The sequence below is a fragment of the Brachypodium distachyon genome, chromosome 1 (assembly GCF_000005505.3).
Source record: "Brachypodium distachyon strain Bd21 chromosome 1, Brachypodium_distachyon_v3.0, whole genome shotgun sequence".
NCBI lineage: Eukaryota > Viridiplantae > Streptophyta > Magnoliopsida > Poales > Poaceae > Brachypodium > Brachypodium distachyon.
In genome coordinates this window covers 2,088,614-2,105,803 of record NC_016131.3, presented here as the reverse complement: position 1 = coordinate 2,105,803, position 17,190 = coordinate 2,088,614, and the positions used below count along the sequence as shown (strand labels likewise).

The following is a 17,190-nucleotide window of genomic DNA, read 5'->3' as shown; positions in this document are numbered from 1 at the left end:
TGCTTTGCCTAAATTTTAATACGGAGTACTACTTCGTAGTATGATTTTCGTTTCTCCTGTCAAGTCTTTTAGAGGGGGATGAGGATGGATTGAAACGAGTTTAGTTTAGATGGCCAATCATGCACTTTCTGCTTGATTCGAAAATGACACTGCCTTTTGTAGCTTCTGGATTGTATTATTTATTTTAGAATTATACATTTTTTTCCTTTTTATACATTTTTTTCCTACGAAAAGGAAAAAAATATTTCTTCTCTTGTGGTCGAGGGGATCAGGGGAATATCTGCCATTCTGCATGCCCGGTGCGTTCTTATAGAAGCCACCGTGTCCATAAAACACACACACACACACACATGTTGACGCTGGAAATGTGTCAGGATTGGACGGCTGGTCAGATGGTTCTGCGGAAGCTAATCCTTTTACGAATTCGTCTAGCCAGTTCTGTGCCACTTCCTCGACGTAACATACTAATTTTTTTGAACGATTTGATGTCTCAAATTTTGACTAAATTTAGTTAAAGTTGAGACATTTTTCAATGGCGAAGTTAGGTGAGAAAACCATTGGGTTCAATCCCTATGATTATGGTGTAAAATTTCACTAATGAGTAAATCAAGAACTAGATTAATGAAGAAATTACATATTTTATTGGGTTCATTTGAACCAATCGTTCTGTAGCAGCTCCACCAGTGCATATTTTGTTGGACGGAAGGAGGGAGTAGAAATTTTTAGATGGGCAGCCCGCTAGTTACCGTGTGTTTTATCATCCCGCAAAAAACAAACAAACATGTGTGTTTATCATGCATCTAAATGTGGTGAGGACGTGAGGCATGCCATTGCCATGCATGTGTGTCGTGTCAACTTAGCAGTATTAGCACGATGTCCTGGATTGTGGGGCCCACCTTGGTGTGCTCTTTTCTTCTTCTTCTTCTCTAGTAACCGTTGGATCCGCAGAGGCCGACTTTGACACTTTCGGGTTAGTTAATAACCTCGTCTTCGTGCATGCACGCGAAAAGCCTGAAACTAGCGCGTGTAAAAAACACTAAGCAAACAGCTTTCTGCTCATAAATAAAATAAAATTAATGCGAGTCTCAGCTATATGCAACGCGCTGAAATATTGTTGCTTGGACTTCCTACCATTAGATTTGTTTGGAAGGAAGTAAGAGACGCCATTTGCGTGAAGACTAGAGGATCAGCTGCAGGGCAGGCTCGTACGGTACGGTACGTGCGTGCGTGCGTTTCCGTTGTGTTGTCGATGGATCTCAGCTCTCAGGTCAATGGCTCCTGTTTTATTATGTCATGGGTCGGTACAGCTAGACCCTTTTCTTTTAGTTAGAGCCTGGGCTCAGTCACGTGTTTGACCGTCGACAATATAACACGTTAGAGATGAGAGTGGAGATAACTCTCAGATCTTAATTCAACGGATGTGATATGTGAACTAAGATTTAAGCCATTGTTCTTAAAGATCAGACGTCCGATAAATATAGTCACATCCTAAATTGAACATGCTTCCCCGGCCGGCTAAAAAAAAAGGAACTAAACACCTCCGCTGCATCCTGCATATGCTATTATGCCATGGTTTCCCGAGGCTGGCGTATATACAACACGAACAACCAATGAGAGCGGGCAATTTAACGAGAGGACCGGTCGTAGATGGATCGCGCTTGTGCAGACGGTAATACCTTAATGTAGATGGAGTGCGAGGAATGATGATTATCCAATGATGATGGGTCAACGCAAATGGCCGAGACTTGGTCTTCGCGGCGCGCGCGCGGCTGGCAGCATGCAGCACGATCTGCTAGATATACCGTGGAGTACACTGTACACATTCTCGAGAGCAGAGACTAGATGTGGATCGATCAGTACTCCAAATTAGTACTCTTACTTTAAATTTATTTAGGATCGGAAAGAGCAGCAGCATTGTCGTCCCTACGCCCTCATATTATTTAGGATTGGAGGGATGTCAACAGAGAAGGCAAGGCCAGTGCCGCCGTTAAATGTGAAAATTTTGGTAACTCCAGATCGCAAGTCAAAGAAATCAATATCAATACGTGCTGCCGCCACTGCAGCAAAGTGTGTGAACGGCTGAACGCAACAGCTATTTTATTATTTTTATTTCCTTTTTGTCATCAGATGGCCGGGACGTTCTACCAGAACTCGCACGCCGGTTTTCCAGATCCATCACCCGGAGTTAAACTAAGCTTTGTCATTTGTCAATTTGTCAGGATTGGGAAGAATTGTGAGCACCAAGTGTAGCTTGCCAGATCCCACATGCGTTAGCTCCTGCACTGTGCTTGCACGGATCAAATGGGCATGCAACTTACCACCGAAGCAACCTTTCTGGTTGACCACAGAGGTCATAAAAATGCGGCTAGGAATCATCGTGGCAGGAGCTTTGGAACGCTGTGCCAGCAAAGATACGTTGTAGAGTCACCTCTGCGTAAGTAATCTTAAGATTGGAGTGCATACTTAGTCTATTCGACCACTTGTACTGGCAACTGATCGATTTGCAGGGTACGTAGTACGGCCTTAATTAGTCCGGGAGTAATTACACACGGGCAGATTTAAGTGCTCGTAGTAGTGTGTAACTGTAACGTCGTAGGCGGCCCCCAAAAATTCGATGGATGGATTATATATTCCACATGTCTTGCGAACAAAGGAAACTGAATAAAGATATTATCGATGTAATGATCCAAGTCAACCCTGTTGAATTAACAACTCTGTCGCCTTCCCGAATCTTGAGTATAACCGTGGACAACTGTTAATACAGTCTAGCAGTAGCTTTCTTTCTTACTCTCTATGGAGTACTCCAGCCAATGCCAGTAACTGGAACTCTGGAGAAAATATTCTGGTGTTATTAATTCTCATATTTGGAGGTGTCGCAATGCATGGCGTGTATCCATCTAGACACGCCATTTGTCAGCTGGCTAATCCGCACAAGGCATTTGTCCATGCATGCTCGACCTACCATATCGCCAGGCGCAATCTTGTCTTGCCACGCATGCACGGCCGTGTCCAAGTCGGTCAAAATGGAGCTGATCGGCACCAGATCACATCGAGGTAAGCAACGCATCATCACAACCAGCCTAGTTAAGCTGAATTAACTTAGCTCTTGTCGTCTCAGACTCGAATACTCAGACAGACAGACGCCAATCTAAGAAGCCAACAAAACAAGTGGTGCCGTGTTTGGCTCACTATGCACGCACGCCGCTCGGTCGCGGCTGGCTACCAGAAGCAGACGGACGCGGCGGGCTTGGTGGGCTTCCCGGCGCGGGGGAGACGGCCGTAGCGGAAGCCGTGTGACCGGCGGCGGCGGAGCGTGGCCCAGGCGAAGCAGAGGCGGAGGCGCGCGCGGAGGCGGCGGAGCCCCGTGGCGGCGGCGCGGCGGAGGCGGCGCGCCCCGGCCCAGACGACGCGGCGGGTGCGCGCGCGCGGCGAGAGGTCGGCGTCACGGGAGAAGTGGTAGCTCCGGAGGAACAGCTGCCGCCGCTCCACCTGCCGCTCCCACCGCGCCATGTACTCCACGTACGGCCACGCCGCCGCAGACATCGCTGCAGTCTTCTCCGGCGCCGCCACGCGGACTGACATGTGCGGTTGCGCGAAGGGCCGCTCCTTGGCTGGATAGCTCTGTTCGAGGAGCTCTGTTTCTCGGCGCAAGAAGCTAACACAAGTGTAGGATAGGAAGAGCGGCGGTTTTGTGTTGGGATTCTGAGGATGGTTGTGGCGAAGCGGAGAAATTTATAGGGGAAGCGACGCGGCGTCGGCGACTCGGCGGCGGGAGGAAGAGGAAGAGTTGGCTGATGGCTGCGCTGCTTGTGTTTGCTGCTGCTTGGGGGCGAAGGAGAGGAAGAGGAAAGGGGAGATGGTTGGAGTGGGAAGCGGAGGGTGGGTGGGCGGCTTTATGCTAACCTTGGACGTTTTGCTTTGCATGTGGTCTACGGGAGACTAATTTTTGTTTGTTTTTTAATGGTTTGATTTTCTTTTCCCCTGTCTTAAGTCTTTTAGCGGGGGATGATGAGGATGAATTGAAACGAGTTTAGTTTAGATGGCCAATTAATCATGCACTTTCTGTTTGGTTCTAAAATGGCACAGCCTTTTGTAGCTTCTGGATTGTATTGTTTCAGTTTAGTATACATTTTTCTTCCTACAAAGAGGAAAACCTTTCTTCTGTATGTTGATCTAGCGGGATATCTGCCTGTGTGCTGTGTTCGTAGAAGCCACCGTGTCCACAAACTACACACACGTTGACTGCTGGAAATGTGTTGTTCCGAATTGGACGGCCGGTCAGACGGTTCTGCGGGAGCTTATCCTTGACGAAGTCGTCTAGCCAGTTCTGTCACACTCCCTCTCAATGACACGCATTTTTCCACTTCGATGACAGTAACTAACATGTGTTTTATCATCCTGGCAACAAACATACAAACATGTGTGTCTGTCATGCATGTAAATGTGATGAGGCATGCCATTACCATGTGTGTCGACTTGCAGCACTACTGGAGTACTCTCCTTCTTCTTTTTCTTGGTGTGGGGGCCCCACCTCGGTGTGCTCTCCTTCTTCTTTTTCTTCTATTGTAACCGTTGGATCCGCAGGCCGGCATTGACCCTTTTGGGTTAGTACTAGCTAAATATATAACCTCGTCCTGGCGCATATATGCATGCGGAAAGCCTGTAACCAGCGCCTGCAAAACAAAATTAGAGAACATAAAGTAATGGGAGTCTCATCTCAACTGCACCGCACAAGTTTATTGTTGCCTGGATCCTTCATCTTCCTACCGACGGACCGTAGATTTCTTCTGGACCTAACGGAGGAAGCGCCATCGGCGTGAAGACAAGCTGGGGCGGGTTTCGTACGTGCGTGCATTTCCGTTGTGTTGTCGATGCATGCATGGTCAGGTCAATGGGTGTTTTAGTATTATTACGCCATGGCCCATGAGTCGGTACAGCTAGACCGATCGACCGAGGTCGAGACTGACCGGCAGCTAGGCGTGCATGCATGCAGGGCGAACTTACGTGCGGTATATATTCCGTTAATTAATCTTTCACAATAGAGATCTCTTCGCAATATGCCAGTTGCATGCATATCGTGAAGAGATTACGGAGTAATTAATACACCGGTCGTAGCACAGTACGTGCATGCAAATGCCGTCGCATACTGATTAAATTAACGGTTAAGGAGAGGAGATCTCGTAGATCGATCGCTTCTGCCAGGCTGTAGGTATTCCTTAATGTGGATGGATAGATGGAGTGCGACTGATGCATGGTTATCCAATGATGATGGGTCAAAGTCAAATGATGGCCGAAGGCTTGGTTTTCACGGCGGCTGGCTGCACACTGCATGCCTGCTCGATCGATCTACTTCACGGCGGCGGAGTCCTATTGTGGAGTACACTGTACATGTTCGCAAGCCCGGCCGGAGAATTATTTCCGTACGTGAGTTGTTTTACCGTGTACGTAAGTGGCACGTCAGTAGTATTCTTGCAGCTAGTCTGGCACCCAATCATTGGATTTGGGGATAAAATCCTCGAATTTCACGAAATCATATTATAACTACCACCAATTCTTGTCTAAAAGCCGTCATTTATCTAGAATTGTATTTCGCTTTACCATGTGATAAACAAACATGATTTTTGAACCCGGAATTCAAACCCAATCAAATGAAATCCTATCAAAAAATGAATTTTAGGATGCCAAACGAGTTGTTAGTGTTTGCTTCTTAGAACAGTTTAGAAGGTTGACCTATTTGGAAATCTCCGGACCTATGTTTATTTTCAACTCCCCCAAACATTTTGTCCCTTGAGAACACAGTGAAATATAATGCAACATTTACAAATTCAAAGACGATTCTCTTGTTTGGTTTCTGAAATATCAATATGTCTGACCATCACATTTCTCAAATGGTTTTGCTATTTATAAGGCGAACGAGAAATAACTATTTCTAAGTTGATGTTAACAACCGTCCGATTCAATCACTGAGATTCGTGAAGACTCTTTCAAGTATAAAAAATCTTGATGGAATGACTACGATCGTCGACTGAGCAATAACTATTTCTAAGTCTGAGAAATAGACACCACCATAGAAATCATTTGGTTCAAGTGGAATATGTATTTGGTCATACAATACAACAAACTATAATCAATATATTCCATTCCACAGGAACAAAACCGTTTCATCCCGTTTCACTTAATTTGCTCTGCAAGACCAGTGCGGCCGTTAAATGTGAAAAAATCGGTGACCTCCAGATCGCAAGTCAAAAAAATCAGTATGCGCTGCATGTTGCAAGCCGTGCGTGCCGAAGAAGCATTCATGCATGATTAACATGCCTGGCCGGTCTGAACGCAAGGCTGGCTAGCTATTTTATTTTATTTATTATTAATTTTGTCATGAACTGGGACGGTCTATCGGAACTCGCACACCAGTTTTCCAGATCCATCACCCAGAGTAAACTAAGCTTTGTCAATTTGTCAGGATTGGGAAAGAATTGCGAGCACCAAGTGTACACTGCCAGATCCAATCGTCCAATATCTCCTGTTACTGTTCCTGGACAGATGGGCATGCATCTTAGTACCACTGAAGCAACCTTTTCGGTTGACCACAGGGGAAAAAAATGTGGCCGGGAAGGCAGGAGCGTACACGTCGGAACGATGTGCCAGCAAAGATACGTTGCAGAGCTAGTCGCACTGCATAGTCTATTCGAGCACTGGTACTGGCAACTGATTAAGTACTGTATTACACGGCCACAATTAAGTACTCGTAGTAGCTACTAGGTGTATGTATGTGTGTAACGTCAAGTAGACGGCCCCAAAAAATTCGATGGATGGATTCCACATGTCTTGCGAACAAAGGAAGCTGAATAAAGATATATCGATGTAATGATCATCCAAGTCAACCCTGTTGAATTAACAGCTCCATCGCCTTCTCGAATCTTGAGTATAACCGTGGACAACTGCTAATATACTAGTAGTACTCCAGTACTAACAGTACGTAGCTTTCTTCTTACTCTCTCCCTATTTGTATCTATCTACGTAACACGTACTATATATGTGTCCATAATCCATATCAATGACAGTCACCGCAAGAAATATTCTGCTGTTATATTTCTCGTATTTTCGAGGTGTCGTAGTGCATGGTGGCATGTATCCATCTAGGGACGCCATTTGTCTGGCTAATCTGCGCAAGGCATCTGTCCACATATGCATGGTCTCTCACTTTCAGATGACTATCTGCCGGTGTCCTCATCACTCGTCAGTCGTCATACTAGCGTGTACTAACTCTCTAGTCCCCCCCCCCCCCCCCCCCCCTTGCAGAAGTTGCGAGACATGTGTTCATCGAAAACCATACGAAATCCTCGTTATTCATAGGAACAAATGGTGTGTGCTTGATATATAAAATCTACATGTTGGAGCTGCGGCACAGTCAGCACAACGCGCGGCCGGGCGGGCACGAACGGGCTCGGTCTCCTGTTTGCCTTTAATGCCCCGTGTGCAGCAGATCTGCGGATGTATGCACAACGCTCGTTCTGCACTAATTTCACAGACGGTGGAAATTGGAGCAGTAATGTCAGGCCTGACAGCGTCACGTTTCCACGTCCTTTGGTACCGAGGATTCCGTGCACGCGGATTCCTTCGTCAGTTAAAAAATAGAGGCTTCACACGCAACGGCAGCAAGCTTCCATTCATTGCTCTCGGTTCCGATTACCCGATAACAGGAACGATCTTTTCCAGATGATCCTTCGCGTGTTGTTGAGCACGTGGTGGGAGATTACCGGATTAGCACGAAATCTGGATCTTTTTATAGGGACATTTTGGGTCTCGGCCTGATGTCATATGGTTTGACGTCCTTGGCTACCATCCGACACGTACCGGTGCCAACCAACCCCCCTCGACCTACCAGATTGCCAGGTGCAATCTTGCCACGCATGCACGAGCACGACCGTGTCCAAGTCGATCAAAATGGAGTGTGTACGCTGATCGGCACCAGGTCAGATCGAGGTAAGCAACGCATCATCACAACCAGCGTGAATCCTTTCTGAATTCGAATGCATATTAAAGATGCAGCAGAAGTTTGGCCTTACTGACCGACCAACCATCAACCACCATGTTGAACCATGGCCGGTACACTCTCCAGCCCAGCCAGTCGTACACTGCATTGACCAAGCACACGCAACTTCATAACTGGTTCATCTCTCATGGATCGAAAGTACGAACCGCTGGGAACAACCGATCAAACCTTTTCTACAACAACAAAACTTTGATGTTAACCAAAAGCTGCAGAGTTGTTTGACATTTCCACATTTGAAAACAGTAATTTCTGACTAAATGGGGCAGTTCTGAATGTTCTCTTCTGTAGAACTTTACATGGTTCAAGTAGTGTTAACATTCTATTGTGAAGTCCCAGCAAGTGGCAACAAAAACTAAAGAAGAAGCGATCGATGTCCTGTAAAACCCCTATTACATAAATAATTTAACAGATGCAGCTCTCCTTTCGGGCAGATCCCATGCCAAAATCTTCTCGACGAAACAACCATGCAAAACTGTATCTTGTGCACCATCCGTGTCGTGCATATGCCGCACATGTAGATCAGATCATCACAAGGGAGACTGGCTCTCAGATGTACCTTTGCGTTGTGTTCAACTGTCCAGCTGCTTGTCGGGAGCTGATCAGACCCAAAAAGAGCGACCCCATGAGGCGGGGAAGCAGCACATCGTCTCCAACGATTACTTGTTTGGGCAGTCAGATGCTCTGTGCCCGGATTGTCCGCATGTGAAGCAAGCACCACTGAAGCTTCTGCCAAAGTAAATGGAGGGACAGTATTAGCTTAAGAAATTGTCACCAGAAAACTTGTAGTATGGTAATGGTAAAGTATTCCTTTTGAACTGTAGAAAAGGTAATAAAACTAAGCTACGATGATTCAGGGAGGCTGCACCAGTAGCCAGCTAACAAACTAGTCATTAATTTCACTGGCTAGCACTAGGTAATAAGTACAAAAGCATGAGGTGTTCATATTACTCCCTCCGTCCCAAAATAAGTGACGTGGATTTGTATAAGAATCTATACAAATCTAAGTCACTTATTTTGGGACGGAGGGAGTACTATACCACTTCAAAATCCAAATGGACTCCCTAACAACATATGCATGGATGAGCGGCCATGCATCCAGAAGAGCAATGTTCTTCATTACTTGAGTGATCTTGGAAGCTTACCTGTCCCTACTGCCAAAGGATGATGAGCGGTCACCAAAGGATGAGCCACCACGACCACCATAAGATGATGAGCGGTCACCAAAGGATGATGATCGATCACCAAAGGACGATGAGCCACCACGACCACCATAGGATGACGAACGGCCACGGGATGATGATGAACGGTTTGATCTTCTTGCACCACCTGAAAAGTCATCATCTGACCAAATATCATTGTCAGGTTTGAAGCTCCTGCCACCACGGCCAAATCCTTCACCATCAGAATCCCAACCACCCCGGCCTCTTGGGCCACTGGCCCTGGACCCCCTTCTGCTCCTAGAACCTCTGTCCGAGTTTGAGAATCGGCCATAAGAGTCAGTAGCAGGGCCATCATCTTGCAATGCTGGCAGCTGCAAGCAGAAAAATGATGTAAACAGTCACCACCACACTAGCTCATAACAAGCAATATCACATCTGAAACAAGAACAATGATAGCTAGTGCGCTATATAATGTTTGTAGCACAAGAGTAGCAGATTGTTAAATAAGGCTCGGTTCGAGGTAAAGACACAATATGTTCACGAAAAGAAAACAGTATGGAACTAGGCAATTAATTCCATTTTAGATTTTTTAGCATTATTTAACGAGAGATCCCATTATTTATGCAATAATGAAGATCCCAACAAACAATGACGTGAATGAACCATAGTAATTAGTCCAAGAAGATCGAGATGGAAAAGCTACCTTCGTGACTTTGGTTAAGGTGTTTCCAGGGGGCAGTTCCATGCTAAGCAAATTCTTTGCAATCTCCTCAGGTAAATCAAAGACTGCTCCTTGGACCTGATAAAATCAGCAATGCGTAGAAAAGATTGAAAAATTATCCAGACAAAGGAGACAATAAAAAAGACAATTTGCCTTAGAAATGTTGGTTTGGTCACTACACATGCAACTTCTTTCTTTGAAGGAAAATGGTAGACTAACGCTAGAATCATTAACTGCTCTGGATCCACTGTACAAGTAAATAAATCAAGAAGAATTTATTTTAGTGCTACCAAATAAAATGCTCCCACAGTTGTACTATTTAACTATAGCACAATTATTTGATGTACTGGAGGATGCCGTTGGAAACAAATGTCTTTGTTTCATGATTGTAGTCAATAAAACATCATCCGAAAGTTTCGCAAGTACAAATGGCAAAAGCAAAGTCAAAGAGAAAGAAAACATGAACGTGGGGTAGCATGCATAACAAGGGACTCGTACTAGTCACCAATTTCAGCATCCTACTGAACATAATTGATAATTCACATTCGGTGGAGACGACATGAATTCTAGGGAAGTATTATCAGGCTATCAGCCAACAACAGTATGCTCATGGAGGAAATGCACAGAAGCAAACAATCAGCATACTCAACAAAAAAACTCACCCTCTCATCTGCTATTAAGTATATCTTTCCAACTTCATCAGCAGCAGCTGGAGAAACATCAGATAGAAAACCAGTGACAGATCTAGGAGAAAAGAAGCCTCTGGCATATGCTGGATCTCTAGTTAGTTGCAATGTCACCGATCCCTGCATTTTTAATAGAGTGGAGAAAGTATTTGAGGGCGTCTTGCTTAAGAACAAAAGGTAAGAAAAGGTAACTGCAGAATAAAATATGTGGAACTTAGTAGTCATATAACATCAACTAGATAAACCTTATAAGTTTTAAGCCAGAACAACTGGATCAAAATGGTAGTGGAACAGGTGCAATGTTTGCTTACTTAAGTGCACAAAATAGTTAATCGCTCTAATTCATAAAAAGTCATGCACATGAGCAATCTCCTCAAGCCACTTTTTACCTGTTCATGACTGATCAGAGAACGTGAAGAAGGTGGCTGAGAAAACCCACTCAGATGTGCCAATGCAGTAGCAAGAGCATTAGGTCCTAATTCTTCACTTAATCTCTCAGCCGCTGGAATGAAGTATTGAATCGATTCTTGATGCACACCTCGCAGGGTAGCAATGACATGCTCAGCAGATGAATCCAGTACTTCTTCCATTGTTGGAGGGCCTATAAACTCAAATCTGCATCCAACATCACGCTCAAGTGATTTAACCGTCCTTCTCTGATTGTTTGTAAACATTAAGATTGCATTTCCCGCTTTCCCAGCCCGCCCAGTGCGTCCAGAACGATGAACAAATGTTTCTGGATCATTTGGCAATTCATAATGGATAATCTGCATTGCAGGAGATATCTCTATTGATTAGCCCATATATGCTAAAATCCATTTGATGTAGGAAAATGCTGAAATACATTTAGTATGTTGACAGTGTGGATAAGTGATGTAAAAAACATTACCACACGAAAATTGCATGATTAATCCATGATACCATATGGAGATGTCATAAAACGTCTACTAGCTAGGCAATATAAGTATGTAACAAAGGCATACCAAAATTGAATGTGGGGCAATAACTGAATTTGAATTCACTTTGTTAAAAGGTGAAGTTCTCGCACTGCTTTTATTTAGTTACATGGTTTCAGCACTGTAAATAATCAAATGTTAGCAATTGTGCAAGGCTGGATGCTTCGCAGAGTTTGCTATAATTATCTTGGAATTTGCACTAATTATATTTCTTTACAAAGTACTCCCTCCGATCCATAATAAGTGTCTTGGATTTAGTACAAAGTTGTAATTTGTACAAGACACTTATTATGGATTGGAGGGAGTAATAATTTGGTGAGCACAAGTAGTCAGACATTGTATGCTGCACATAAAATTCTCATCAGTCAAGATTGGAATTTGAAGATAAAAAGTTAGTGTTTCGAGGATAGATGCTTTTTGCAGCATTATGTTATCTAGAATAAGATGAACTGAAGAGGATTTGCAAACCCACCAAATCAACATTTGGTATGTCAAGACCACGGGAAGCAACATCAGTTGCCACGAGAACAGTAAATTTCCCTTGGCGAAAACCATTTAATGTCCTTTCCCGCTGATGTTGTGAAATATCACCATGCAGTGCCTCAGAAGCAATACTAGCTGTCAATGCCAATGACACCTCATCTGCATCCCGTTTCGTCCGGGTAAAAACAATGGTTTTTCCGCCCTTTGCATATACCTGGCAACAGAAGATTTTGAATTTTGAGAAACATAATACTAATCAAAATAAAGTGCTCAAATGAGGGTATTATTAAAATCCAAATTTGACAGCATTACAAACACTAACAAGGTCCAAACAATTCTTTTGGGGGACTATTAAATACTTTTCTTTCAACTTTGTATATAACCCCATTGTAATTATCACCCTTCTATATATGAAAATGACACAGTAGGGAACTTCCCTACTGTTTTTGTGTCAAAAAAAGCACAAAAAACCATTTGCATTTAAACTCGCAGTTGAGATGAGGCATGAATAGTTGCGTGTTGTAATTGCTAAACTGAGACTACCAATCTCGTCAGAGGATTCTTTAAACATAAATTCAGCTCCATGCCCACTTAAATATATGAAATTACGAAACATTTTAAGGGAAGTAGAAATTAAATTCATGAAAGAGTAATGCCAGCATACAACAGTAAACCTGCTTATGTCAACAAAATATGTATTTCTTACCTATCTGCTCAAATTTACTTTGTCCAAGAGATTATATATATAGAGAGAGGAAAATACGACAAGAGGAAAATAAACAAAAAGATCCAGCTAATAAAAACTGCATTAACATACCGTAATTAGATCACTAAGAATGGTGCGCTTCGATGTCACCGTGAGTGGGATAGCATAGAGTTTGATCCCTTCAGCAAGTTTTTCATCTTGATCACCAACCTAATTAAACAATTTGAGAGACCAAATGACCAGTTAGGACATACTAAAAGAGAGAAGAAAAGTACTGTAAATGTATATCTGCCAAGAAATCTATTTCACAATGCAGCAACAGGATTCTTCAAGTACGAGTAAACATGATCAAAACAAGTCTCCTTGTCTGTCATCTCTCACTATTTCTCTTTTACAATTGGGAAGCACCATATTTCCATTGAAGCAAATGGAAACTACGAGGGTACTGCATAATTACTGGCCAACCTTCACATAAGAAAATAAGTACATTCAACAGTAAGATCCACCAAATACACCTTTGGAGAGTTCCAAGAGCTAGGGGGTAGAAAACTTCTTGCATAGTTTGTATCCATTCACCACGACTATGAATTAAACCCCAAAACTACAGTTTACATATTGCTCAACAGAAGTAGTGTATGGTAGACAATCTCATGGGTCACATGAATCGACATACCAGGTTTAATGCCCAGAATTTGGATTAAATAGCACACTAAAAAGGAACCATCAAGCATGATCACAACAATCAACACGTATGGCATGACTAAAGCCAAGATGATACCGTAATCACATGTGAGCATGCCCTTAACTAGATGACACTGACTCATGGCCACCGATCAAGTAACCAAAAGAAAACAACCATGGAGAACGAGGTGGGCAAAGAAACAGGAAAGGAAAAATGATGTGAAAGTGTGAAGGTCATACCAAATCAATTGTCAAAGGATTATTCAAGTACCGCCTAGACAGTTTCTTCACCCAACTAGGCATGGTCGCTGAGAAAAGCATGCTTTGCCGTTCTGCTGGCAGCTGTTGCAATATTGTTTCCACATCTTCCTCAAACCCAACTGCAAGCATTTGGTCAGCCTCATCAAGGACCAGATACCTAACTTCTCCCAATTGAAGACTTCCACCGTTTATCAAATCAATTAAGCGACCCGGAGTTCCTACGACAACATCAACACCACGCGAGAGAGCATTCTGCTGGACATTATATGAGACACCGCCATAAACACACACTGTACTAAGTTTCGGTGCTGATTCCATTATTTCTTTCTCAACTTGTTTAGCCAACTCTCTAGTGGGTGCAAGAACCAAAGCTCGGGGAATACGACCTCGCCTGACAAAAGGGAAAAAGGTAGTTAGGGAATATGAATAGTTAACTGATTTTAATGGGGCACAGCATGTAGCTACGAAAAAAGATAAAAGGGTACCCAAGACTCCGCCCTTCATCCTGCTCAATTATTTGCTTGATCATGGGTATACCGAAGGCTAAGGTCTTCCCAGTTCCAGTCTTTGCTCTGGCAATCAGGTCACGGCCCTCGAGAGCTGGAATCAGTACAGCCCTCTGGAGGAAATAAGACAAATAAGCAAACGACCAAGCAAATAAGCACCTTATAAAGTAAAGCAAGTACAGTGAAAACATGTGTTGGATAGTGAACAATACACAGGAAAATCAATTTATACGACTATGTACATCATCTTTTACCCGTTACACATTTTGTTGGTCGGTGACTTGGACAGTTGTCTTACATTCATGAGTCATGACTTCAAATATGAAAGGGAAAGTGAAAAAAAAAACGGTGCCACTCTCCTCAAATCCTTATTCCACAATAGCAAATCTTTGCCAACGTTTGGTGCTATCTGTGAGAATGGAACATTTTTACTTACAACAGAATACTATAACCCTAAGAGATGTCGAACCTAGATACAAATTGCCGTTAACGCTATAGGGTAGCACTCCATTTATCATCTCCAAAACCTCCTCAGTGGCTCAACACGAGCCTGCGCTACCACAAATTGCAAAAACACCTACTAAATTCACCAAATACTACACTTAGACACCATTCCCCTCCCCGTCATCTAGTCCTTGCTCCACAATAGCAAACCCAACATTTGGTGGAACTTGTGAGAACATTGAAGTTTTGGTTTACAATGGAATACTACAACCCTAGGCGTTGTCAAACTTCGATACGAAATGCAGTCAAGACACCAGGGTCGCTTGAATAAATGTTTACTACTCCCTCCGTTCCATAATTCTTGTCGAAATATTATATGTATCTAGAAACTTTTTAGGAATAGATGCATCCATTTTTGGGCAAATTTGAGACAAGAATTATGGAACGGAGGGAGTAGTTTCCTATTTATATGCTGCACTTAGCAGCTTAGCTATGCACATTTGTCTCACTTTCCCCACTAAAAAGAGTGACACGCCATTTACCCCGGCCGTAATTCGCCTGAAAACATGCTTATGCACCACGAATTACTCAACCACACACTGAATTATTCGCCAAAATCCTACACTGACAGACAGCCTAATCAACTCGCAACTGCTTCAGTCACAATTAAACGGCTCAGAAGCCACACAAAAAAGGAACACGACGACGGAATTCAGTGCGCGAGTCACCTGGATGGGGAAGAGGTGTGTGATTCCGCGCTTCTCGAGCGTGGCGACGAGCTGGTCGGGGAGCCCGAGCCTGGCGATGGCGAGCTCCTCCTCGTCCCCCTGGAACCCCTCCACCTCCCCCGCCACGCCCCCCTCCTGGCCGTCGCTCCCGTACGCGTCCTCGTCATCCTCGTCGTCGCTGCCGAGCTGGAGGCGCTTGAAGGCGTGCTCGCTGAGCACGGAGTTGGCGGACGCGACGGCCGCGGTGCCCGCCCACCTGCGGCCGAGCGCCCAGCAGCGGAAGGCGGCGCGGAGGCGGTGGGACGGCGCGCTGGCGGCGGAGAGGGAGAGCGAGGAAGGGAGCGTGAGGAGGGAAGCAGCCATTGGGGAGGAGGAGGAGGGGTAGAAGGGGCGGGGAGGAGGAAGAGGGAGGGAGAGGGGAGGGAAGCGATAAGAAATGGAACGGATGGCTGCTCGGCTCCGGAGGAGGGTACGAGGGGAGGGTTTATATGCGACGCCTGGAGTGGATACTGGATACTGGATAGGGCCATAGAGAGAGGGGTTTGCGAGGGGTTTTTGCCTTGTTCGCAGATTTGTGGCCGACGGGGAGGATCCTCGTTCACAGGAAACGCGTACGTACTGCTCTCTCTGTCTCGCTGCTCTCCGCTGTCACAGTGGGGAAGGGAGTCCCTCGTCTTCTTGCTTCTTCGATATCTTGTGAAATATCTGCATGGCATTAGGTCAGGCTTATTTAGAGTATATCGACCCGTCTTCGTTTTGAGAGGTGCATTGCACCGCTTAGGCTTTGTTTGGTGGTGTTAGTGTATTTTGAAGTCACCGGTGTTTTGATATTTGAGGGTTTTGGTTGTTTACCCAAAACACTTAAAAACTCAAAACACTAGTGTTTTTATAAAAACATTAGTTTGAAAAGTGTTTTAATTTGGTACAAAGTTTTGTTGGAGAAACTAGGGATAATCCCCTCCAAAACTTTCCTACCAAACAACCATATGAGGTTCATAGTGTTTTCAATTTGAAGTGATTTATATCTAAAAAACATTCAAAAACTCTAGTACCAAACAGGGCCTTAGATGGGGCAAGAGGGAGAGGAATTCATTGGAGCCTCTCACAATAGGAGTCTTTTCGCACAATATCTTATTAGACACTTTGCTGACATTGCGTGCTAATAAAGGAAGAAAGATGGTGATGTCGTCTCTCGTTTTAGACACAAACTTTTTCATATGAACATAAGCCAAAATATTTATTACTTCCGTCATATGCAAGAATAGCTCTTAAAATAATTAACGCACCAAAAAGACAACAACTAAGAGGCAAGACATTTTGACGATTATTTTTTATGAACTATAACCTCCTAAGACAACGTGCCAAGAGATAATGCACTATGAGTGAAGAGTTTCATGCAGCGAACCAGATCACCCAAAAGTTCAAGCTGACGGAGAAAGGAGGGCAATCCGCTTATACTTCAACATTTCTCCTCACGTGTGGCTCTTACACGTCTAAACGTGGACCACCAGCTGGATCTCAAACTCGAGACCTCTTGCCTCTAATACTATGAAGAGTTTGATGCATCTAACCAGTTGACTAAAAAGCTCATGAAAAAACGAGTACAGTCCACTTATGCTTCAATAATGAGAGGTATAACGTACGTACGTGACGTGAGCTCATTGACACGTGAGGCCCACTTGTTAGAATATCGTATCCCATGTTAGGGTACCGTCATGATGGATAGATAACGTACACTTATGTCCGTGGTAAGAGAGCTTGCTTGTTCGTGTGACAGTGCATGTTATGGTATTGATCCTATTGTC

At 44.2% G+C, this 17,190-nt stretch overlaps 2 protein-coding genes across 2 annotated transcripts; both read right to left on the bottom strand.

The window, feature by feature from the left end:
- Positions 1 to 2,654: 2,654 nt before the first annotated feature.
- LOC100830666 lies at positions 2,655 to 4,162 on the bottom strand. Its single transcript, XM_010229104.3, has one exon. The coding sequence runs from the start codon at positions 3,580 to 3,582 to the stop codon at positions 3,220 to 3,222; it is 363 nt and encodes a 120-aa protein (XP_010227406.1). The 5' UTR covers positions 3,583 to 4,162; the 3' UTR covers positions 2,655 to 3,219.
- Positions 4,163 to 8,248: 4,086 nt separating this feature from the next.
- LOC100823441 (DEAD-box ATP-dependent RNA helicase 3, chloroplastic) lies at positions 8,249 to 15,839 on the bottom strand. The gene is made up of 10 exons (XM_003563144.4): positions 15,386 to 15,839; positions 14,193 to 14,326; positions 13,687 to 14,098; positions 12,877 to 12,975; positions 12,049 to 12,273; positions 11,010 to 11,387; positions 10,597 to 10,740; positions 9,917 to 10,012; positions 9,196 to 9,584; positions 8,249 to 8,779 (listed from the first exon to the last, which is right to left on the bottom strand). The coding sequence occupies exons 1-10, from the start codon at positions 15,746 to 15,748 to the stop codon at positions 8,710 to 8,712; spliced, it is 2,310 nt and encodes a 769-aa protein (XP_003563192.1). The 5' UTR covers positions 15,749 to 15,839; the 3' UTR covers positions 8,249 to 8,709.
- Between the last annotated feature and the right edge of the window lie 1,351 nt (positions 15,840 to 17,190).

Bases quoted from the DNA above. Each gene is read 5' to 3' on its own strand.
- LOC100830666 (XM_010229104.3), bottom strand. From the start codon at position 3,582: ATGTCAGTCCGCGTGGCGGCGCCGGAGAAGACTGCAGCGATGTCTGCG.
- LOC100823441 (XM_003563144.4), bottom strand. From the start codon at position 15,748: ATGGCTGCTTCCCTCCTCACGCTCCCTTCCTCGCTCTCCCTCTCCGCC. The intron at 12,274-12,876 runs GTATGTTAATGC...TTCTGTTGCCAG, and splicing joins TTCTTAGTGATCTAATTACG to GTATATGCAAAGGGCGGAAA. The intron at 10,741-11,009 runs GTAAAAAGTGGC...TTAAAAATGCAG, and splicing joins CTCTGATCAGTCATGAACAG to GGATCGGTGACATTGCAACT.